Source organism: Tasmannia lanceolata, unplaced genomic scaffold, assembly GCF_043159265.1.
Source record: "Tasmannia lanceolata isolate RefF3 unplaced genomic scaffold, GAP_Taslan_0.1 ptg000008l, whole genome shotgun sequence".
Taxonomy (NCBI): Eukaryota; Viridiplantae; Streptophyta; class Magnoliopsida; order Canellales; family Winteraceae; genus Tasmannia; species Tasmannia lanceolata.
In genome coordinates this window covers 13,894,917-13,920,047 of record NW_027518685.1, presented here as the reverse complement: position 1 = coordinate 13,920,047, position 25,131 = coordinate 13,894,917, and the positions used below count along the sequence as shown (strand labels likewise).

The window sequence follows — 25,131 nt, the reverse complement described above, 5'->3', positions numbered from 1 at the left end:
ATATGGGTCTTTTAGCTTGGACCGCATCTTCATCAATTAGTTTTGGAGAGATGTAACACAGGGGCTTGTAGCAGGAAAGAATAAGATTTATAGAAGATTTGGGATGGGATGGTCGAACCAGTATAGGATGATTAAAGAGCAACAAGCCAGAGAACAAAGTTTGATGAGATAAAACCAAACAAGGAAGCAGAACTAATGATTTACTTACTATGGCCGGGTAGAATTAAAGAAGATGATGAAAAGGTTGTGTTTGCAATGGCAATCGATTGGGGCCCGGCGGACGGCCGATCTAGCTGTCCGGTGGAAGACAAGCTCTGCGAGGTTGTGATCAGCGCAAGGGCAAATTGACCCGTTTTGATACCATGTAAAATATTGAAGATTTTCACTAATCTTGGATATCTTGGATTGAATTACAAAGACAAGTGATGGTGCTTATAAAGAGCACTTACATGATAAACATAGAAATAAATTAAGACAACTATGGAAAGAGATTAATATAAAATTCCTACCTACTAAGATTGGCCTAATTGCTAATTTAATTAAGCTACCTAATCTAGCTAGCTTTCCCATTAAACCCACTTGCCAAATCTACACCAAGATAATCCAACGATGTGATCTGACAAATCTTAACAGTAAGAAAAGAAAATGCATATAAGTAGCCATGAAATGGAACTGTTAAGTGTACTCCGTTCGGCACTAGAATCGGAATCGGTATCTTATTCCAATTTAATCCATTCCGGCATTTGGTTAAAAAAAAATGAGCAGAATCAATGGGCAGCTTTGACTGCAGGCAAAATTAAAGTTGGAAAATGCTGGAATCCTTTCCCCGGCCTAAGAGTTGGTATTCTGATTCCCTCCTGTTTGGAGTGAAAATTTTACTAGAATATTGTAAATTTTAATGTTTTTTATTCCATTTAGAGGGAAAAACCCTAACCCTATTGATTTATATAAAGTATTTTGAGCTTATCAACATATAATAGAGTTAGAATAATCTAATAATGTTTGTTTCCTAGAGCCAAAGCTTGATTTTAGTTCAACACATGACCTTATTAGCATGAGTAGAAGAACCCTTATTTTTTTTAAACTTAATGAATTTCATCAAGCCCCAACTAATTCAATGTAAAATGGGGCGTAAATCAAATTTTATGCTCATTTTATTAGTGTAAAAATGGGCTTAAAATTTGTTTCTACGCCCATTTTACGTCAAAAGAAATGGTGGTTCAAAGAAAAATGAGAAACATAAAAGGAGAAGGGCAAAAGAAAACGGAGTAAATAAATCCAGAGGGAAGAGATAGAAGTCTACTATGAAAAGTTTTCAATATTTTTAAGAATTGAAAAAATAAGCTTCTGTCCAAAAATTTCTATATTTTATTAAGTTTATTGAAACAAAAGTCAGTGATAGATTTTAAACATAAGCTACACCTGCCATTGGTTGATCTAAACCGTCCATCTAATAGGCCCATTGGAGATCCAACCTGCAGCATATTAGATGAATGGTCTTGATAAACGAAAGATGGGGGCCACTATTGTGTGCCTCCTCTTATAACAATCAAAAGATCAATCCGAATTGTTGGTGTGAAATTAGACCCAAATCACACTAGAATTTGGGAAGTCTAGTGAGAAAGCAAGAACGAAAGAGCAAAACATGGCAAAAAGGAGAGCAAAAAGGCCTCTGGAAGCTCTAGAAATTACAAAAAGTTGGTGTGCTATTATCATTTCCCTTGGTGTGTTTTCTTATATCTGCAATGATGAATTTTCTTATCTTTGCAATGATGAATTCAGTCTTTTTATAAACTTAGGGAAATGATATCAGCACATCAACTTTTGTTACGAGCGCGCTCTAGCTTGTTTTTTTCTTTTTTAATTGGCTTGTAAGAGTTTTTTGGGAACCATAATGACCTTTTGACAGCTCTTTAGATACTAGAAGACAAGATAGGTGAGCGCATATATCAAAACATGGTTGTGTTGATATCATTTCCCTAAACTTATTGCTATTATGACTTTTTAGTGCAGGTTCAAATCTGACCGTTCAACCACCTTCGATCAAGACTCTACGGTCGTATCAACTACATATTATGACCTTCGACGAGAGTAAACCCCTATCTCGCCCCATAATGGTTATTATAACATTGGATCACATCTGATTGCCAATTTGACCATTGGAGAGTGACCGATCGCCGAGCTGTGTCCATATAGATCTTGATGTGATTGGTCGTGATCCTATGGTCCAGATCGCACTCGCTCGACTCCCGACTGACAATGCAAATGTGCAAGGTGCAAAGTACGCCAAAAACGCTACTAACGCCTATTGCCTGCGCATGTGTGTGGTGAATTGCATCCTGTCCTATGGCCCAGTGCAAAGCTTGCTTTAAGTAAAGAGCTAAAGATGCTCTATAACTTCCACTCCTCACATCTCAACTTTCATGTGGGACTAAACTTTAGCCCCCCCCCCCCCCCCCCCCCCCCCCACAAATAACGGTTTCTGTTAGAATGGTTCACTCCTTGAGAATAAATTCACCCCCTTTAACATTTTTCTTTGCCTTTTAAACTTAACGAATAACGTTGAGGGCGGGGGGATTTTATCCGTCGGTGGGGTAGGGAATATCATTTCCTTTTTAAAAATATTTTCCAACATGATAGGAAGAGGAACATATGAGGTCAGATATGTCTAACAAAATTATTCCCTACTATTAATAGCAACAATTCTGAAGTCAATTATACAGTGATGAACCTTGCACACAAAACAATCCATGTCCAACTTTATCATCACCATCTGATCATGGATGGGGATAAGTGGGACCCACTTAGGATCACTAACCCTTAAGAAGTGGGACCCCACAATTTCCTTACTCAATTTTTACACTGGATCTCCCACAACTGTATCATCATCATCCCCAGCTTACCCATAAAAAAAAAACTATATCATCACCATTGCCTTTTGAGCTGTGTGAAATTTCAGTGCTCCAAACACTATTTCCTTCTACTTAAAGTCCAAAAACTAGGGGAAGAGTAAAGCAAAAAACTCCAAAAACTATTTCCTTCTACTTAAAGTGTACACATGTAGAAAAAAAGCCCACCTTCATCTCCTTCAAAGCCAAGCCATATATATCCCCCAAAGCCCTTCATTTTCACCACTAATTTACCCAGGTTATAAATCAAAACCCATTTCCTTGAATGATTTGTATAAAGCTTAGAAGCCTTGAAAAATAACATAGTTCATAAAAATATGGAGAAAATCCTCTCTGCTTGCCTTCTTGTTCTACTGGTCACAGTTTACATAGTCGAAGGGAAAACTATTACTGACGAAATTTTCATGTCAACAGAGACTGAAAACTGGTATGAAGGAGGTGAAGAAATAGAAGAACCATTCGAATTTCTAAAACTGAAGAGTGAAGGTGGTGGAAGAGTTCTTGTGAATGTGGATAGCTTTGGTGCTGTTGGAGATGGAGTTTCTGATGATACCCAGGTGAGATTTTTTTTTTTTTTTTTGGGTAATTTCATTAAAATATTCAGCTGTTCTTATAATTCAATGTATTAAAGCCTTCATTTTTATTTTTATTTTTAAATCACAAAATAAGTATTTATTTGTATAATTTATCCTTTAATTATTATTTATAATGTTATTTGTAGGCATTCCTGAGCGCCTGGAACAAAGCTTGCTCTATAGATAGATCAGTTTTTCTGGTGCCAGAAGGACGACGTTATTTAGTTAAAGCAGCAAGATTTAGAGGGCCCTGTGCTGATAAATTAATCATCCAGGTATGCTTAAATCATCACCTTTTATCACCAAAATCAATATTTTAATATTTTCGAGGGAGACTACTCGAACACAATTAAGACATGGTTAAACATGATTTTGAGACTAATAAATAATTAAATATACATACAGAACAGAGACATAGCATGGTTTATTGTCTCATTCTGTACAAAGATTGAAAATGGGAAATGATAATTGCACTCTGTTGTTTTGATATTCCACTACCTCGTTTTGATAATGGCACCCTCCACTTTATTCAAATTATCTTTTCTTTTGAGCTTTTTGGGAACGGTAATGACCTTTGAATTAAGGAGGTGGGTTGAACTGGTACATAGCCCAAACTAAGAAAGTAGGATCCAACCTATAAGGGATCCGAACGAATCGTGACCACGACCTAGGATCATTAGATACAAAGTTGCTCTATGAGAGATCCAAGGTGGGCCACAATCTAGACAATTCGGATCAATCTTGGTTCATCTCTACACAGGATGAACTTTGCTTTAGATCATTCCTCCTAATTATTTTACTCTTGTGGTTACTTAATGGCTCCAAATATAGAATGGGTTAGTGATTGTTTAGCAGTATTACTTTTCTTTAATTATATTTTTAGTAAGATACTCAGGATTTGAGCAGATAGCTGGGACCATCATAGCACCAGAAGAGCCTAACGACTGGGACCCAAAAAACCCAAGAGTTTGGCTCTTTTTTTCCAAGTTAAATGGAGTCATTTTTCAAGGTGGAGGAACTTTGAATGGCGCAGGTAGTAGATGGTGGGCATCATCTTGCAAAATCAACAAAACAAACGTAAATCTTTTTACCCGTCCTTTTGAGCATTCTTTCATTTGAGTTCAACAATACAATTTGTGCACTGATTTTTCTTCGTCTTTCCATTTATTTTGCCTTGCAGCCTTGTCGAACTGCTCCCACTGTAAGTTTTATCTCTACAGATTACCCATTTCTAAACCTCACTACTTGAATTTTCAAAAAAGGGTTTGTTATGTGTGGAATGATTCACACTTGGATGTTGAGATCTCGATCCCGACCATCTTCGAATAATTCAAATTCTGTGATCGGAGATTGTAGAGATGAGACCAGTGGAAATCCTTTGCTGAACCTTAACTGATGGACGGTTCAGATCGGGATTCCACCATCATCAAGTGTCCTGTACAGAGAAAGCAGAAATGGAATCTAGTTGACAGTTTAAACTGATTCTTTTCACTCTAGACCTAGAATTCCATAACCAGACCTTAAAATGTGGATCAATGGCAGGCACTAACAATTGACTCAAGCTCGGCTGTGAGGATTAAGGACCTTACCCTCAAGTATAGCCAGCAGATACATTTCACCATAGCCCGCTCCGATGCCATCCGTGTCTCCGAGGTTCAGATCGAGGCCCCATCCGACAGCCCAAATACAGATGGGATTCACATCAGTGACTCGACCGATGTCGTCATCCAAAATTGCAAAATTGGAACAGGTTTTTGCCTCAAATCTCACCCAAGAAAACACGACAAATACAACCTAATCTTCATGGAATATCATATACTAAAATCAAATGTGTATGCATTTGTGTTTCCAGGAGATGATTGTATTTCCATTGTGAATGGTACCTCAAATATCAGGATGAAGAATATTGACTGTGGACCAGGGCATGGAATCAGGTTTGTGTTTCTGTATGGTAAAGATTAGAAATGAAACTCAAACATTAGCACTTAAATAAGAATTACATTAGGTCAAGTGAAGTCTGGATCTGAATGTTTTTTTCATTGATTGATTAGCATAGGGAGCCTAGGGAAGGACAACTCAACTGCCATTGTTACAAAGGTGGTTTTGGACACTGCAACCATTCAAGGAACTACAAATGGTTTGAGGATAAAAACTTGGCAGGTAATTTTTAAGAACTGGGAAAGTACAAAGCTTATTATCATAAGAAGAAAGCTTGAATGAGTTGATTTCCCCTTTCCTAAACAGGGAGGGTCAGGCTACGCCCGCGCCCTGCGCTTTGAAAATGTGAAGATGATCGATGTCGCCAATCCCATCATCATTGACCAGTTCTACTGTGATTCCCCATCTACTTGTCAAAACCAGGTGTGTGACCTCTATTCTATAACCTTTTACCCTCCAAAGACAAGTGAGCCATTTGCTCAAATCCCAGTAACCTATTTTCATTAATATCTACATTTTCTTGAAAGATGGGGTGGGCCTAAACTGTACACTTCAACATGCTGTATAAACATCCCTAACACCCAAATGAGACAAAACCAGCATCAAGAAGTAACCTCTTGGATGAACATAGCCAGATTGAATAAGATTAACAACCATGAAAACTATTCCGTGGAATATTCATGGGCCCAACTGTGTGAGAGGCGCTGAGAAGGAGAGGGAGAGAATTGGGTGGGTTGGAGTAGAAATAGCTTCAAAAATCCCTAAAAACTAGTGAAAACAAATACCTATTTAGATTTTTATTTTGGTTCTTATAAGCTTTTCATGCTCCCCTCACTCCCACCACCCCAAGTCTCTCCATCTCCCGCCCATCTCGCACAACTGCTGGGCCCACAAAAATATTCCATGAAATATTTTTCATGGTGGCCAAACATGGCCCAAGTGTTCAGTCAAAGGACATCGTTCTAGATGTCTTCAAAAACATTTGTCAACTGTTCAGACACAGGATGTGGTTCCATAAAGGCAAGGCAAAGAATAAAAAAAAGGGCAAGCTATCATTGTCCAATTGCTGTAGTTTTAAGGCTATGGTCCATCCAAGTGATGGCCTATTGAGTGGACAGTTCGGATCAATAGCATGCATATAAGTATTGGTTTGGTGATGTTTTTTTTTTTTGGGTTGGTGATCGGTTTATAAACTAAATTTTGGAGTACAGTCGCATACCCTATTTTGCAGCAAGTTTATCATCCTATTCATAGCTAATCATGTGAGAAAGTAATTGGGTGACGTGCTCTGTCTGTTGATTGTTAGACATCAGCTGTGAAGATAAGCCAAGTGATGTACAGAAACATCAGTGGGACATCGAATACACCAAACGCCATGAAATTTGCCTGCAGTGACACAGTTCCTTGCAGCAACATTGTCTTGACCAATATCAACCTAGAGAGGGACAATGGCACCGCAGAGACCTTCTGCAACTGTGCCACAGGATTTGACTATGGGGTTGTGCACCCATCAGCTGACTGCCTAAAGAATTCCCTTTGCCATGGCAATGGGGTGAAAGATGGTCATGGGAAAACACACAGCCCCGTTCATTCAGAACTATGACTTACCAACTATAGATGGAAACTAAAACTACAGTTTACGGTAGATTTACCTACCAACTATAGACGGAAGCTTAACCTACAATATATGGTAGATTTCTAAGGCAGATAGTCAAATGAACTGGCAGAAGAGGTTTGTTGGAGAAGGTATGAGGAACAAAACTCAGGTGTAAGGGAACCTACTGATACTTGTTTACTTGATATTATATACGTAACCAAATTTAGTGAAAAAGGGGATCAGTCACATCTTATGCATAAGTACTCTTAATGATTTTAATGAGATAGGTTTTGGTTATTTTTATTAACTCTATTTCACTTGTTAGATGTTTTATGTTTTTTATTTCCTACAAAGAAGAAAGAAAAAAACTGTCCAAATGATGAGGGTGCCTGAAGGATAGGGGGAGTGACACATCCAGCCATCCTGCAAACTCATTTGCAAAGATAAGCCACAGAATGCAATCATGAAACTACATAACTCACAAATTTTGGCTGGATGAAATGATTGATTAAGCGTCAGTCTGGCTTAAAGCTTAAACTAAACTGGAACTCAATTCAAACAGTGACGTGTACATAAAGGTAAGCATTTCTAAAAAAAATAATTATAAGTAATACAAAAAAATAAAACAAAAAGAAGGCCTAAAATGGCACGAGAAAAGACAGAACAATATAAGAAAATAAAGAAGAAAAGGAAAAACCAGAAAAAAGTCACAAGTGTATACTTAGGTCTCAAGGCATTCAAAATACAAAGGAGCTACCTATTGTCTCCCTCTCTAGCTAGTGAAACCAGTCTCATTACTACTTACGGGATGGGCATCGGACACACATAAGGGTATTAAAAATCTCAAATTTCCAAAAAAAACTTTTTTCCATTTCAAAAAAAAAATCTCAAATTTCCAAAATGGAATTAGCCAATCTCCAGTTTCACTTGATGTCGCCAAGGTTTTAAAAATCCAAATTGATTTGTGTATCAATCTATGCCTATATTGGGATTGGCCAATATGCCCTTCTTTTTTTGTTCATGTAGTCCAATAAACAACTTGGGTAGAAACAGTGAGGAAAGACTTGAGGGCTAGGAACATAACAAAGAAATGATCCATGTAGATGAACCCAACTAGCGTCAGGAGTAGACTTAGTCAGTTTGAGAAGGATAGATCCTTTCACTTTCCTCATGAAAATTTTCTAAAGGGTTCATTAGCTGACCCCAACTAGTTTGGGACAAAGGCTTAGTTGAGTTGAGTTGTAGTCCAATGAACATATCAATATCATTGCTCCACAAAATTCCTACGCACTTTACTGTAATGATTTTTTGGGGTATTTTTGTCTCTCAATCCCAGCCCCAGCCACCAACATCTACTCTTCTGATGTAATCTAATCCTAAAATGAAAGCTCTGATACCACTTAATGCATATTAGGTTCTAATAAAATGCACCGATACCAACTTTGCCAAATAATCTAAAATCCATATCTACTACACTCACAATGAATGAATCATTGTTAACGATAAAGGTGAGAAAGACAGAATAAGTGTATGTCATGATCTCCACGTGCCTATTAAGCATTAAGGCCTTTCTCTACATCAGATGAATAAGAAAAGAGAAATGAAAGACAATATAATGTATTAAAGAAACATGGTCGAAAGAAGCCAACCACCACCATCCCAGGACCTACACACCAGGGCGGAAATGTTTATGCATGAATGATTCTGTTATATTCCCTCCAAGAATTACTTCAAGGTGGCAAAGAAAGTACTCTTAGGAACCATTCAAAAAAGAAAAAAGAAAGTACTTTTCGGTATAATAAAGCAACACCATATGCCTTCAAATATACGCATGGGGTGTATATCTGTGCACTTGCGAATGTATATGCTCTATGTTCTAGAAGACCATTGATTAGGCAAAACAAGTCAATTCATACATAATGTCAACATACAAGGAGGTCGAAGGTCATAAGTACCTGATAAATCGAAGGCAAAAAATCTAAAGGGGAGTTCGTCACACTACAACAACAGTTCTCGGATTAACTAACCCATTTTCTCCAGATCCCTTTCCATGTTAGGGACAAGAAAAGCGGCATGTGGGGTTGGGGATAGAAAACCAACACCTTCCATCAGTCAGGAGTTTGGGGGAGAAAAAGATGGAAACAATAAACAACAAGCCAGAGCCATTTCTTCAAACCACACAAAGGACATATATGATACAAATGCACAACCACTGGCGCATACCTTGGGTCAACACAGTGAGCAAATCTAGAATCCAAGGAATGGACACTGCTTCCTGGCATGTTCTGGTATCAGCTTTGCTAGGAGCTCCAGAGACGCCCCTTTCAGTTCTGCAAATATAGCATCAGTCATGAGAGAGAGAGAGAGAGAGAGAGTGTGTAGGTTCTGGAATTTTTATGTGCTTGATTTTAAATAAAAGTTATTTCTAATGGTAGAAGATAGTTGTATAGCATCCAAATAATAAATTTTCAATTGCTACCACATGTACATCCCACACCATCTTAACAAGTCTTGTATTTTACGTACACTTAACATCAAGTTCAATATGCTAGCAAGTCCACAGCAGTGGTGTTTCTCATAATGGGTGTTTGTGAGTAAATCTAACAAGGCAACTTCATAATTAGCAGCTGTACATAAAGCCATAAATATTGAAACTGACATGCTCCAATTTTACAAGGTAATCTATGTAAAAACTCCAAGTGACCCCTCTATAATGTTCCCAAGCAACAAACACTTGGGTGCAGTTTCTTCAAACCTATTTTGGTTTCTTCAAGCCTATTTGGCTATTTTTGTTAAGATGTTGCTTTCTGCTTGGAGCCAAAAACAGACATCCCCAATAGGCAAAAAATGTCACACATTAAATATTCAAAAAGCTTATCCAACTGGCCACTAATAAAAATTCATCCAGAAAACTATGAACTTGTTGACTACGCTGAATGTGTCTTTATAGAAATATAAGATATAATATAATAACGGGCAAAAAGCAGGCATTCCTTGGAAGATTATCCTCCGCCAGTTCAGTAGGTGGAAGTGATGAGCTCATTGACATGATACAGGCCCCCCACCCCGTATTGTCATAGGTCCCATCAATCCCACTAAGGAGAACAAGAAGAGAAAATGGTCCTTCTGTGGAGGGTTAAAGAGCCCTTTATAACTAACCTTGGGGCCTAAAATTGAAGAGAGGAGGCAACGGGCGCCCATTCGGGAGACGCGTATTAGAGTCACGGAGTTCATCAAAGAATGGATGAATCAAGGCTTCCAACTGCATCTCACAAATAATAAATAAAAGCATTAAAAAAAGATAATTAAATAGGGTATAGCCAGATCCATATAATTTGGAAAGGCGAGTTCAAAAAAAACAGTGAGTGCACAAATTATACATAAGAAATATGGAAAAAAAAAAGAATCAGCAGAAAGTACTCACTGCAGTACATCGGAGATTTGGGGAATACTGAAGAAGTCTTGAGACAAGATCTACCGCCTCTGGAGGCATGCGCTTATGGAATATCTGAATTAATATTAAAACAGTAAAAATCCGAACCTTATAAATGGAAATAGAAAATCAAGGTTGACAAACACATCAGAAGACCAAACAACAAGATCCAGGGTTCTGACTTTGTGCCATGGATGAGCTTTGATCTGCGGGAATTTAAACTCTGTGTAGTTTGGATTCATGCATTTGATTTCCTCCCGTGTAGGCGTTCCAAGAACCTGCCAACATATTGAAAATGATTAAATCTGATTTTCCAAAGCTAGTCAATAAAAGGAAACACCCAATAATAGAAGCCCTTTTCCTTCAGATGGACTCCAGGAAGCGCACCTTGATTATCTCTACAAGTTGGTCTACTCCGCTCTCTCCTGGGAAGAGAGGCTAGATAAATTTGGCATGGGCAAGAAGAAAAAAACAAAGAAGGATCAGTACTTTTCCTGACTTTCACCACATATGGATGTAAACAGAACCATTATGCCAGATTGTAGCAAACCTGTCCAAGTAGTAATTCAGCTACAACGCAACCCACAGACCAGATGTCGATTGCAGTCGTATATTCTGTTGCCCCAAATATAAGTTCAGGTGCTCTATAATAACGAGAACAAATGTAAGATATGTTCGGTTCGCCTTTGACCTGTTATAGAGAAATGTATCCAGATGGAACTAATCAATTATCCAATGGGAAAGACCTAATATTCCTAATAAAAAGCTAACTGCACAGAAAAAATGCCATTAAGATGGTAATAAGCTTAGAAAGAAGGCTAAAGAAAGAGATATCGCAAACATTCTGTTAATAGTGAAATTTCATAAAGGAATGCAGCCAACAGATTTTTCTAGATGCATTTGTAGAAAATGTAGGGTTGGGTTCGCAAATTTATTACAAGAAATGAAAAGTTGAAAAAACAAATTCATGCTTTTTCTATTCAAATTCATTTCTGCCCTTCTGAAGGGCATAACTTGGCACTTAGAGCATAGGTTTCAGCCCGTAAGTACTTATTTTGGAGATTAATTCGTGATGTACGATTTCCACCGCTGCCTCTGCAAGTGTAACCAAATTGGCAAATTCCATCATTTCAGAACTCAAAGACAGGCCCAAGCTTTTTGTTGTTGTTTGAGATCAGCAAATGAAGCAGCAGACTCATTGGCCAAGGAAGGGATGCTGAGAGAATCTACTTTTATAGTATCATCTCTCTCTTAATCTGTATTAGACTTCTTAATGTACTTGATGTAATCTCAGTAGGGGAACAACTTGTTCCAAACTGACACTTTAGCAAATTAATAAAATGTCAATTTTCAAAAAAAAAAGAAAAAAGCTTTTCTTTGTTGAATGATAATGGAGAATGATATTAGGGAAAAATATAAAATAGAAAACGCTGAGATAGTCCCACAAAAATAAAAAACAATAAAGAACAAAGCTATAAGATCACAACAGCAACAATCTACCAACAGATACAGCTTCTCTCTAAAATCTGTCCTTTACCAGCCCATCTGGCATCTCATTAGCATTCCTAGGCATATGCTTAAAGGTCAGATAGAGATCACTAATTGCAAGAGTAATGTCAGCCAATCTCGAAGGATCCTATTTAGGCTTTGATGTCGGAGTGAAGACAAATAGAGACAATGACTGAGCCATTTGTTCTACTTATTATGAAATCCCTAAATTTTGCTTTGTTTATGAAAAATGTGAATGGAAAAAAAGAATTGCATGCGCGTCAACCGATACATGATACATATTGCCATATATGTACCGATTTGGGCTATACGCAAGAGATTTCTATGTCCACATGCAACATTGGAATATTTCCCATCGTTAATCTGCAACTACAGCATGTTTTCCATTTCTAGTGAACACTTAATCTTTCCTTGTAATAAAATCACAATTCGTTCTAACTAATAAAGAACATCATTTTTCATAGATGATAGAACCAAATAGGTATTGTATAAAAACCATGTAAAACTACCAATAACTCCAAAAGCTTAAGCTATTGTAGAAGGTGTTATTAAATCTTTTATACTTACAATCCCCCTCACGTAGTCACGTGTGACCTCTCTTTTTTAGGGTTGGCCTACACGTGGCACATGTGGCCCCTCTTTTGGGTTTGGCCATTGCATGTGGATTTTTGCTATCAAGGAGGTTTAAAATCAGGACCTTTGGCTCTGGTACCATGTGAAACTACCAGTAACTCCAAAAGCTTAAGCTATTGGAGAAGTGGTTTTTTTTTTATACTTTAACAAACTATTCAAAAATATATATCTATTGCATAAAACCACTAATTAACTGGAAATTTAGGACTAATTGGACTTGTAGACTGATTGCAAATAGAACCAAATAGCATACAATTTGAAGAAATTTGCAGCTAATGCCAGGACCTTCAGGACTTTCACGATACTATGCTAGGACAGAAATAACAGTGAAATGCCTAATAATTGAATATAATACCAGCACTTTTGCACTTCCAAAGTCGCATAGTTTGAGCTGATGAGTATGAGGGTTAACCTGCAAGAGATGAAGGATAAGAGGAGCAGTTTATTGTGAACAGGAAAGATCGGAAATTTTTTTTATACAAACCAGCAGATTCTGTGGCTTAATGTCCCTGTGGCAAACTCCTATACCGCCATGAATATATGCCAACGCTCTACATATCTGCATATTTATCAGAAATTAGAGCACTTTCTCGGGCAACCAAGTAATGGTTACAGTGGAGTGAAATTAGATAAATACAACGAACATAGATTCCAGCATGTAATGTAAACTCCTATACCCCCCATGAATATATGCCAATGATCCACAGATCTGTATATTTATGTCAAATAAAAACGTAATGATTAAAGCTTAGTGAAATTGGATAACTTCTTCCACCAACCAATATTGTCACACCATGTAATAATGCAATTTCAAGACAATAGGAGAACCAATGCTTCTCAATGTAAACAATATTATTAAAAGTACTCCAACAATGTCTGAATAAACCAATGGTCAATTCAAAGAATAAGGGTTTATTTTAGCAGATTGAAGGGCAAGCATGTAGACATTATAATTTTGATAACAGAACCAAACAAACCCATGACCAATTTATGCAACTTTAGTGGGCCCATAGGACCCCTACCAGACCAACAATCAAGTTTACTTGCAACCAAAAGGAGCTCCTTGTGGTTTTCATTTTGGCATAATTGTGATTTTTTTCTATATTTTTAGAGTTTTTTTTTTATAGGGTGTCTTGGAAAGGTCCCCCACACACGGTTTTTTCCTAGATTTAACAAATTTTGAGTGTAATCCTTTTCGAAGAAGCTTTTCCTTAAATTAAGATGGTGATTTTGGTTTGGAGTCCAAATTAGGAATTACATCTATTTAGGGGAACTATAGTATAAATATTCTTTATGGACAAATTAGAAGGTGGGAAACATGGACTGAGATTCTCATGGTATTGTTGAAGTTGAAAATGTGTTTTTCCTTTGGTTTCTAATTGCCAGCATAACGCTTTTTTGTTATTTCTTTGACAACCTGAATTCTTTTGTGCTGAAAACCCATTTCTTTCTTGATGTTGCATCAAGTGGTATCAAAGCTTAAAGTATGTGATTTTCTTGGGCTTCCTTCCATGGCTGGTAGGGGAGAGGGGTGAGATCTCACTAACAAAGTAAAGCATCAAGCAATGTAGAAGGTGCGGGCATGTAAAAGTTAAATCCAGAGAGAGGAGTTTCTTCAATTCCATCTTAAAACCAACTAAGGCTTCCAAAATCTAAAGGAAATGATAAAGGAACCTGAGGCAGAGTGAATAGAGATGGAGACAACTGAGATGATCCGAAGATTGACTCTCAACCCTCTCCAGTTCAGCCTCTAATTAATCAACCTGTCCATTGAGCTCCAAAGACAACATGAACCAATCATAGGGGAAGTTAATTGGGTGTCAAATTACCCCAATTACCAACTCATTAACCCAGCTCAACTCCGACAAAAACTGTACATTGGAAGAACAATACTGAACTGCACCATTATTCAAGTTGGTGGGCCAGCGGGAATGCTGGAACTCATTATGTTTTAGGGTTTAGTAAATAGGAGGTTTCTCTCCATTTTAGGGCACTTTTTGCAGAATTTTTGGAATTGGAGACTTGGGTTTCTGTTGGAGAGAATTCCAACAGGTTGTTCTAGCTTGGGAGTGTTCTAGGAGTGAATTTCCGAGTGATATTTCTGCATCTTGGACTCCTGTACTCTCTTGTTGCAGGCAAGAATTTTTTTTATTATTTTTTTTCTTTTGGGAAGAACTCATTAAGTCCTTTTGGCCCAACGAATGGAAGACATTACAGTGTCTCTGGACTATAATCTGTTGTTGTTGAATGTAATTCTCCATTGCATCGATCTGACTCACAGATTCCTTGAAGTTTGCTGCTAGTTATTTCTTTTACACTCCACTCTGTAATCATTGTGATCTTTGGACTTGGAATGAAAATATGAATTGCTGGAATTCAGGATTTTCTTATGGGCAGAAACCTCTAAAGATTTGTGTTGAAGTAACGAACCTTACTGCTCAGAACTGAACTGAAAAGAACCGTGAAGAAGCTGGATCTGTTAGTCGGATCACAAATCCTTCTCAGAACTGAACTGAGAAGAACCGTGGAGAAGCTGGATCTGTTAGTTGGATCACAAATCCTAGGTAGAGTGATCTTCGGACATTGTATTCCATTCAATGTTACCTATACTTGTTAATGGAGTTTGTCTATCTTTAATGGTTGCATGAGATTCATAAATCTGGTTTAGATCTAAGGAGATCAGTTTTCCAAACGAAATCCTCCAGACCCGAACAGTTCTGTGCCTTGCCTCATATTGGGCTTGAGTTAATTCCTCAAATCCAGGTTTGAATAGGGTTTTAACTTTTAAGGGTCTGAATTGCAAGAAAGCTCATCTCGGTTTCACTGAGTATTTAGAGGTGAAGTTGGCTGTTTAAAAGAATTTCCTCTTGAATCTTCAACCATCGTCAATCTATGGGACTTAGTGTAGTGTTGGGCTTTAATCAAAAGAGAAGAGGCCTCAATGTCTTTATTGGGGCATATTTGTGTCCACTTTAGGGCATGAAGAATCATCATGTAATTCTCAGGTTGGATTAGTCCCTTTCCTCTGCTGAAGTATGTGCATCTCACACTCGCTATTATGTTTCAATCCCAAAACAATTGCTATTAATTCCAAAGGCTCAAATAGGAAATGAAACCAAGAACTGTCGCAAAAAACAGAAGTAAGAAAGTTTACTTAAAAGAATGACAAACAATGAAAGAATAATGAAACCAGTTTGAAATGTCCAGACAACAGATGGGAAATTGGCACCATTTTAAAAAAGGAATTTGGTGGAGAAAATATTAGATAGAGGAAATGCTAGGAGGAACAAATACCAAAGCATTATGGAAAAAATTGGCATATTCAAAACCAGTCATTCAAGCACAAGTCAAATACTTGGTAAATATTTACATATCCATTTCTGGAATTCTCTCCTAACTCGGTGTAGCAGTTCGAAGAATAACGGTTTAATACGCTAATTTACTTCATGAAAAGACCAAGCGTCTAATTCAAGTTACTTGTTTCATTGGCTAAACAAGATTCATTTGGCCTAGCTAAATATATATGTACTGGTTTCATGACTCAATTTACTCAAGCAACAAATTCATTTGCATGTATAATAAAAAACCAAAAGGGATCCGAAACTGATCCTTAAATTATGTAATGAAAACAGCAGTAAACAAATATTTTGTGTTCTGTCCAGTATCGCGTATGAAATATAATATAAAGTTGGCTACACATTTAAAATTTCAAACCTGATACGTATATAGTTTGACATATATTAGAGGCATGCGCTGATTTGCCCTGCTGTAGTGTTTTGCTACCCGATAAACGGTCTCAGGTACATATTCAAGCACCAAATTCAAATAGAGCTCGTCCTTCTCCGTAGTTGAAAAGAAGCAGTGCTTCAGAGAGATAACATTGGGGTGATCAAGAAGGCGCATAGTTTGTAACTCACGGTTCTTATACCTTTTATCCTGCAAAACCTTCTTGATTGCTACAGTCTCTCCTGTTTCTAGGCACTTAGCCTGTGAAAAGAAAAGTGAAGCTGAACAGTTACGAATTTTAAACTGCTTAGGCAGAAGCAAATGTCATAAGTATGTCACAGACTCGCAGTAATATATACAAGTGAAAATTTCAACCTAAAGATTGGTTGTGAATCAGAAATATAAGGAATCACCTGAAATACGATACCAAATGATCCTTGTCCAACCACACGCTCCGCCATGTAGCTTATAGTCTGAGGTATAAATGGGAGCATATTTTAGCATACAAGCTAAATAGCTGTCTATGATGATTGAACCAATCATTCACTTCATTAGTTTATCAACATATGCCTTACCTAGTATATGCCTTGCCTTTAAATTTCACTTCATTACAGAGAGCACGATTCAAAAAAAAAGGATGAAAGAGAAGAACATGATAACAGATAGCCTGATGGGGGAAGGGGAACAAATAAATGATTCAAAATTGATAGTGGGATGATCGATTCGTTTTCCTACTACCCCGTATCAGTTTATGAGTTAATTTACTTAAGATCTTAAATAGTTCCTTAACTTATGCACACTTCTTGTGGGACACTTGCCTACATTATGAAAACATGCCTCCCATTTTCTGCGCTAGTTTGCAGTAATTTCCACCACACTGTATCTTCCTTCTAGAATCTTCCTTAACTTTGATATTTTAATTCTTTTGCTAGATGGGTTTTTTCTCAAGAGAACATTTTTAATATTAACAAAAAACGAGATGCAATCTGAACTGAAGAAAGGTTTTTGGAGTCAGCTCACACCCGCGGGATCGTGAATCTTCCTATTCGTGGGTCAATTTGGGCAGGCTGGAAGAGCCCATGCAGCTGCAGGGGGATTTGAAAAATGAATCAATCATGATTTTGAAGTTGTTCTTTCTATGACCCTCCTTAACTGACACAGGAGATAAAATGCATCTTTGATTCTTTTTTGAAAAAATGGAAATAGATTTCGGTGGAGTGATGAGACTATTTGAATTAAGAGACTCGTAGAGAAAGAATCTCAATAAATGCAAAGTGGGAGTATCTTGTATCATTGACACTTTGACAAAATATATTCATCTTAGTGATCACTAGAGCTTTTATGTTTTCATTACATTGTATCATGGAGTTCATCGTTCCAAGTTAAAATCCTAACATAAATCAGACAATTCAATTACCACCAATAGATACCTGCTTGGGCTGACCATTTCTGCCACCAATTGTAGTTACTATTATATGCCCAGTTTCAGTGCCATTCCCATCTACAACCATCGCTTCCATTTCCTACCCCAAAACATATACATATTTGTCAATAACAAGAAATATAAAAGAAATCCAAACATAGCATCACAAGAGAGAGAGAGGGAGGGAGGGAGAGAGGGTGCGCTAATCTTGCACTAAATTAGTTGGGAAGGAACAACATACTCAACCTTATCATCCCTGATCTTCATCTCATTAATTTCCTCTGGCAATTTATCAACAGACATTGTATTCCCACTGGGTTTGACAACTGCTGAAGGGGGTCCTATATCTGCAGAGGCCATGCGATTTGAAGAGCCACTACCGCAGTTTCTCACTCCTTCAACTCAAAGATAGACACCTTTTTTTACCCTAAACAGAAACAATATATCAGCAAGACCTAGCAAAGGAGAGAGAGAGAGATACAACACATTCAAACCAGATATAAATAGAAGATTGGCTCTTTTCTTTTCTTTTTTGAAATGGAAAAAGCAAAAAACATAGCAGATGTCTAGGATTCCTGAGTGCAAGTGCAACATGGCTTTGACGGACAAACCAACACTAATGCGCATCCATTGGATGCATTTTCTAATCATATGGATTCTTTTAGTGGTCAAGCATGTTCTGATTACTGATGTCTGACGAACACTTCGTCTTTTTCCTTACTCATTTTGCACAAACACTGACATGTAATATCATTTTGGTTTTTTTATTAAACGATACTCCCATTTTATGCCTCCAGTGTCCATGATAAACTTGAATGAATGCACCCATAGCATTATGTACACATTCATGCATGCAGACGGATGTTTGTCTATATCTTATCTTCAACATATCATACACGAGCAAATATGATTATATGAATGAAATCATGGATTGATTCTGGTATTTACAGGAACTAGATTATTGAACTGCAGGAATAAGTCTTGTGGACATGTGTGGTCACACAAACATGAGAGTCTGGCGAAGTTTGCAGGGTTGCATAACTCAATTGCCATGTCACCTACAAAAGGGACAACATGCTGGTCACAATGACATGGGGCTTGTGATATGCAAAAGCAACCTGTGAAAATATCACGTGAAGTGGATGTACATGTGTGTGTGTAGTTGCACCTTGCAATTTCACAATGTCCTTTCTCATATTACAACCACCAAGCATTATCAAAGTAAGGTAAAACCAGAAATCCAATAGGAAAACCTAGTAATTATTCATTAAACTCTCCAAAAGTACATCAAGACTTCATAACTCATAGTACCAACTACCAAGGGCCCAATAAACCTTGGTACCTAGTTTCAACCAAACTCATTGGTTTAGGATCAATTGCATTCCTTAGATCAACCTAAATAAGGCCTGATTTCCATTTTATAGCATCCCAAAATAAAATATAAAGCACACTACTTATTGGAGGAATCTTTCTAAAACTATTAAAATCTCTCTAAATTAACTTTCTAAACTTCCATAGGCCCACTGAAACTTATTCTACCAAAAACCTAAATATAAAAGACAATATCATCGGATATCATCACATGAACCAATCTGCCAATTTGGATTGTGAAGATAGATAGCATGACATCGTGGCAACGTTGGAGGCTTTGTTCTACTTGGACCCTACTTTTGGGTTTCAAAAAAGTCTTCTTCCCTCTAAAATCATTTGTACTGAATTAAGGGCTTGTTCATGGACTTTGCTCACATCAATTCTCCACGAATCAGAGTGAACTCACCTGGAGTTAGCATCTTCAAGCAACATCTTGTATTGCTCCAACTTTCACAAGTGCTCTTTGGAAAACCACAAGCATTCAATCGTAGCTTTTCTCTTCCATATTTCACTTCTTAATTCTTAACCAACCATCTCCGAATAAGTTGAGGCGACACATTGCCAACCTCTCAATGTTTGCATCGACCAAGCTTAACTAGCAAGTTATTGATTCTAAAGTTCACTTTAAGCTTTACCTTTCCAACCAATAATAAAAAATCAATCCCCCTCTTTGTTTTCTCTGTTTCTTCTTGCCAACAGAATGAAATATTTCTCATCATTCTTGAAATAAACTCATTGAATTTGATTCACTATAAAAATATGCAAGATTTGGTTAAGTTGTTGTACCATGAAAATCAAAATTCACGGAAGGCATGAGAATCACTTTCCCAAATATCTCTATTAAAGGAATCATATTAAGAGAAGAAGTTCCATTTCATGACAACCATTTTCACAAACAATACTTGAAATAAGGTTGAGCTTCATTCTTTCGTCTGCATCAAATCAAATATCTATATTATCTTTTCCATCATTATCATAGATGGTATCAGTTAGATCCCTAATAATCTTCATGTTTTCCATTGTTTTCAAGAACCAAATCTATGTTTATGTAAGAAGAGGCACTACAGGTACAGGAATTGGTGTAAATTGAATATCATCCTTACCATATAACACATACTCAACTCCCAATTTATTGTCTTCTACAAACTTTTGCAAATCAAGAATGTTGGGATTCCTTTCAAAAAATAATTGAAAAAGAAAAGAAAATTAGGATCTCCCTAATGACACATACTGGGTTAAGATCTTTCTTTCGTCGGAAAAAGTGTTATTTTTTCTCAATTTACAAAAGAACAGGAGTTTTTCTTTCCACGTTGAATTGTATCGTGAACACACTTATTATAAACTCTCAACTCTCAAGCAATGTGAGATGCATCCACCAAACTATATCACGTTACACTTCTTTGCACTTTGGTCCAATCGGAAAAGAAACAAAGCATCGAGTAGTAACAATTAACAAATATTATACCTCCATGAACCATGAACCACTGCATTTCATACAGATGGAGATGCTTTTTTCTTTCAATTGTAAATTGCCTACCATCTTCCATGAAACGTCATCATTGGATCTTCCGTCGATATTAAGGTCAAACAATTTTCTATTGGGGTAGGCTTATTTCAAAAAATGTTGCTATGTCTCTTCATTTTATTTTATTTTTAGAAGTGAAACTTTATTAATCAAGAAAAAAGCAAGCTGGCCAAGGCTAGCAAGGGAAATACAAGGAGAAAAAAAGTACCCCCAAAAAAAGCCACAATCTTGGCATCTTATGCCAAATCTTCAAACTCGAGCAAGAAACCCCAAAATTAGCCTGTTTCCTTCCTTATGAATATGAGAGAGGGAGCACTCGATATCCCACAAAAAAGTTTTTAAAAAAAATCTCCCTAAAGAAACGATTAAATCTCCAGTGAAGGGAAAGTGGGAAACAGCCTCTCTGCAAAGCACGGGTAAGGCTGCGTACATCTAGCCCTCACCAGACCCCGCAATGGCGGGAGCCTTGTGCACTGGGCCGCTCCTTTTTTTTTAAAGAAACGACTAAATCTCCATACCAATTATCCAACTATTCACACCACTGCCCACACAAAAGGATAGCTAAAAGGAGAAGGCTTGATATTCTAGTTTCCAAGCTTTACACGTGAGAGAGCCATTAGCTAGTCACTCTCCGAGACGAAGGCATATTCTATCTTTTTTATTCTTGTAGTAACTCCCCTCAGCCCATAATTCTCCCTTTGTAGGTGAAAAATCTCCACCACCCTTAGAAATAAGGGTCAAATTTTGGGTTCTAACGTTCTTGATGCCAAGACCACAAGTCGATTTTGATTGACACACTTGCTCCCCAGTCAATAAGATGAACCCTCCTAAAGGTTGAAATGAATCATCATTTTACAAGAAGTTATGATAGCCATTGTTAATCATCTCTGCCACAATAGAAGGAACCATGTAAAGGGAGAGGAAGTATGTAGGGATGTTGGAGAGTAACGCCTCAAGGAGGGCGATCGTTCTCATGGAATAAAAAAATACTTACATTTCCAAGGTCTAAGACGCGACTTCATTCTCTCCATCACTGAATCACGGACATCAATAATTCCCATCCTTAAGGGGTGTGTTTGGTTGCACAAAAGCCAGGGAAGGCTTAGGGATTTTGCTTGGCATTAGGGTGCCACATCAGCAAAACTCCTTGTTTGGTTGCCAATAGCCCAATGCAGCATTAAAATCGATGGAGACTCCCATGGATGTGTCCTAGTTAATCATTGCATGTCTGGTAACATGTCACCCTTGTTCTCTCATGAAAATCAGGACAAAATCAACAAAAAAGGTGAAATTTTGCTTGAATTTCTTGGGAACGGTGCTCTCTCTCTCTCTCTCTCTTCCCTCTCTCTTCTCTCTCTAGATTGGTAATGACACTCCCTCCCCCTCCCACTATTCTTTGAGGTTGACAACCAAACACTAATACCACTATTCTCCCAGGTAAGTTCTAGACTTTCAGGTAAATCCAATGCTTGTCTCTTCCCTGTTGACTACTTAAAGTCTTAAACCACTACTCTCTGAGGTAAATACCCACAACCAAACATAGCCTAAGGGGAGGCCAAGGTATTTGATTGGAACAAAGCTGCACTAAAGCCCAACATGAGGCAAGTATCTCAAACCCGATGAAGTCCACACTGAAGCCAAAAACTAACAGTTTGCTTCAATTAATTCTTTGCCAGATAGTTTCCTTAAGGGGAGAAATAAGACCACTAATCAGAGCAGATTGGGTTAAGGAACCCTCCCCACAAAGAAAATTCTATCATCCAAATAATATAGATCAGACGTGAGAGGGCATTAGGGCAGGCAGTGAGACCCTTAAGCATGTCGAACTCTGTGGCCTTGGTAATGATATAATAAATATTCTATATAGCTAGCACAAGTAATTGTCCATCAGTAATAGTAATAGAGAAAAGAACCGTCGAGATACACCACTCTATCTACTTTCTCCACTCATAATTACCATCCATTTTTCGCAGGGTCCACATAAGAAGATGGCACGCCTCTTCATCAACGAGCTTTGCACGTGATAATAGTGTCGTTCGCCTCACCACTCTTTTATTACCGATTTTATCGATTCCATACTCACTGGACGAGGACATCAAACTTTAAAAGCATTCAAAGAAATCGATCCTCGCGATAATTCCATCCTCAATCTTGATCATCACAATCTCAACCAAATACCTCTCTTGTGTAGCCCCATGAACATGAAAAGGATTGATATTGGCATTTTCTTCATCAATCTCCTTCCCGAACCTTTGTTCTGTGGTTCCTCCCCAAGCAGTGAATCCACAACCATGCAAGTTAAACTAGACTTTGCAACTCAAGATCTACTTATAAATTCAACTGAACATCAAAATTCCACGCCAAAATAAAGGCGCAAGTTCACATATTTCTTTTGTGAGACAGTAACTAATCTCAGCCTCAATATACACAGGAATAATAAAACAAACAATAATCGCAAGAAATGTACAAAAACACAACAAACATACAAAAAATCCCCAGTCTGGTAAAGAAAAAAGGAACCTAAAACGGCACCGACAAACTAAGCATCACAAAAGGAACAAGAAATCCGTAAAATGAGACGGAAAAACGGGAAATGAGATAGAACTCACAGTACCTTCTGCTCAAAGCTCTTGCAATTTACGCAATGGAATGGTAAATTAGGGCTTTTCTCATCAATCTCATACGCAGAACGAGGGAGAAAGATGCAGCAAAACAACAAAAAACTGAAAACCAAAAACCCTAGATGTCAGTTTCGCTCTCACAGAGATTTTGAGATTTTTCTGCCAAGTCTGTACTCGAATTTGTCTTTTACGCGTGCCTTTATAGTCTGCGGGTGAAGGGCGGAACGCAAGACGATTCCTTAAATCCAGTTAACAGATGCTTTTCAAGTCCGCAGCTACCCTTACAACGACACGTGGCAATAAATGATTCGGTAAAGCGTGAGTCACGTTGCTGACTCGCTAGCCTGCGGTCGACATTGCCATTTTTTATCGCCGATATGATGGTTGAAATGACTAAAATACCCTTAATATTGGTACGTTATGTAAATCGAATAAGGTCATTATAGTCATCGAGAGATGCAGGTGATTTGAAACGGACAAGCCTCGAGAAATAGAGGAGAACGACTATAAAAACAGTACCGTCGGGATCAACGGTGATGATCAATTTCAGGATCCCACACCCAGATATCTGTGTAATCGAGACCGTTGATATGATAGAACATCATCGGGCGACCCACATGGTCTTGGTCCGATGCAGAATGGACAACCCTTGAGTAATAATGAGAACAACAAAAAAATCAACAATGTGGCCTATATTTGGTCATTTCAAATATAGACCACATTGTTTTTAAATTTTACTTTGATCATTTCAACAACTTGCTCTGTTTAGACCCTTGATCTTCATGCATTCCTTTGATTTTGCAACCCTTGATCTAATGGATAGGATCTTTTTTTAGCATGGGGCTTAGATCCACAATGTCGATGCGTGGTGGCCCATCAGATCAACAATTCTTCCACCCATCTGGGTTAATTAACATAAACATAATATATAAGTTAGCTAGGCCACAAATCGTGTCTTTAACGACCCTTGGAGACTAGACTAACTTTGGTTGCTGGGTTTTTTTTTTTCCTAGGATTTATGTGGGAGAATATTTAGTGGTCACATCAGCTTTATTTTTGTGACATCAGCAAAATCTTGTATTGAAAATGGTGGTCTCTCTTTCTCTCTCTACCCTCTCTCTCCACTCATCATAATATCTTTCTCTAATTAATGCTTGTCCCCTCTTTTGTCTCCTACCTTTACCCACATAAATCCCAGGAAAAAAAAAACACGGCAACCAAACGGAGCGGCTTGTTCTTTTGGTCCAAATAATGGCCCACTATAGTAAGGATCCCGACAAACCCGGACCATTAACAAACTTAGTTAGAGATTAACATAAATTGCTCTGTCTCTTTACAAGTGGATGGGCCCAATACTAAAACCGTGGCAATTAGTCTGTCATACCAGATCAATGACTTGAATGTAGATATGGTTAGAGAAAAGGTTGGGCAAAAAAAAGATAAATAAATGGCTACTATTCCATAGACTAATCCCGATTTGCTATCCATGTTGTGGGCCAAATTTAGTGGTCTTAGACACCATGCACTTGTTCTAGGTTTGAGAGGTGATAAGAAAGCCCATTAATACAAGGGGTTAGGATTTTTAGTTTTTAGTGATTCTTTAAGCTAACATGTATGGATGAATAATGAATTGATGATCACACAACAGATTGGAATGTTCCTTTTGGATTTTGAGAATCAATTTTGGAAAATTGATCATTTGACACAAAATTAAGTGCAATTTTGAGCCCAATAACAAGTGTTGAACTCGAATTCCAAGACGAACAGGGCCATACTCCCTAATTCATGGTCATCTTCTCTTTACAAGTTTAAAATTAAGGGCATGTGTTAGCAACCATGAAATTTTGGGATTGTCTAAGGCAATTTCGCAA

At 37.6% G+C, this 25,131-nt stretch overlaps 2 protein-coding genes across 5 annotated transcripts; one reads left to right on the top strand and one right to left on the bottom strand.

Moving 5' to 3' along the window:
- Positions 1 to 3,012: 3,012 nt before the first annotated feature.
- On the top strand, positions 3,013 to 7,326 carry LOC143884454 (putative polygalacturonase At1g80170). Its single transcript, XM_077388036.1, has 9 exons — positions 3,013 to 3,466; positions 3,631 to 3,759; positions 4,391 to 4,561; positions 4,665 to 4,685; positions 5,027 to 5,234; positions 5,337 to 5,418; positions 5,536 to 5,644; positions 5,729 to 5,845; positions 6,729 to 7,326. The coding sequence occupies exons 1-9, from the start codon at positions 3,227 to 3,229 to the stop codon at positions 7,023 to 7,025; spliced, it is 1,374 nt and encodes a 457-aa protein (XP_077244151.1). The 5' UTR covers positions 3,013 to 3,226; the 3' UTR covers positions 7,026 to 7,326.
- A 1,567-nt stretch (positions 7,327 to 8,893) lies between these two features.
- LOC143884455 (shaggy-related protein kinase epsilon-like) lies at positions 8,894 to 23,450 on the bottom strand. 4 transcript variants are annotated; one of them, XM_077388040.1, is made up of 14 exons: positions 23,254 to 23,450; positions 17,990 to 18,170; positions 17,751 to 17,843; positions 16,734 to 16,793; positions 16,309 to 16,581; positions 13,079 to 13,153; positions 12,950 to 13,006; positions 11,003 to 11,143; positions 10,840 to 10,890; positions 10,635 to 10,730; positions 10,444 to 10,527; positions 10,179 to 10,281; positions 9,243 to 9,349; positions 8,894 to 9,121 (listed from the first exon to the last, which is right to left on the bottom strand). In XM_077388040.1, exons 2-13 carry the CDS (start codon positions 18,101 to 18,103, stop codon positions 9,267 to 9,269), a joined length of 1,230 nt encoding a protein of 409 aa, XP_077244155.1. In that variant the 5' UTR covers positions 18,104 to 18,170; positions 23,254 to 23,450; the 3' UTR covers positions 8,894 to 9,121; positions 9,243 to 9,266. The 4 variants fall into 4 exon arrangements, with proteins under 4 accessions (XP_077244155.1, XP_077244156.1, XP_077244153.1 ...); XM_077388041.1 differs by having other exon boundaries at positions 8,894 to 9,063; XM_077388038.1 differs by having other exon boundaries at positions 8,894 to 9,349.
- Between the last annotated feature and the right edge of the window lie 1,681 nt (positions 23,451 to 25,131).

What these genes read in the sequence shown, in the direction of transcription:
- LOC143884454 (XM_077388036.1), top strand. Translation starts at nt 3,227, where the DNA reads ATGGAGAAAATCCTCTCTGCTTGCCTTCTTGTTCTACTGGTCACAGTT. An exon ending in AAATTGCAAAATTGGAACAG is followed by an intron (nt 5,235 to 5,336) that starts GTTTTTGCCTCA and finishes TTGTGTTTCCAG; the next exon opens with GAGATGATTGTATTTCCATT. An exon ending in GGACCAGGGCATGGAATCAG is followed by an intron (nt 5,419 to 5,535) that starts GTTTGTGTTTCT and finishes TTGATTGATTAG; the next exon opens with CATAGGGAGCCTAGGGAAGG.
- LOC143884455 (XM_077388038.1), bottom strand. Translation starts at nt 18,103, where the DNA reads ATGGCCTCTGCAGATATAGGACCCCCTTCAGCAGTTGTCAAACCCAGT. An exon ending in TGAAGATCAGGGATGATAAG is followed by an intron (nt 17,844 to 17,989) that starts GTTGAGTATGTT and finishes GTTTTGGGGTAG; the next exon opens with GAAATGGAAGCGATGGTTGT. An exon ending in CTGAATTACTACTTGGACAG is followed by an intron (nt 10,891 to 11,002) that starts GTTTGCTACAAT and finishes AAATTTATCTAG; the next exon opens with CCTCTCTTCCCAGGAGAGAG.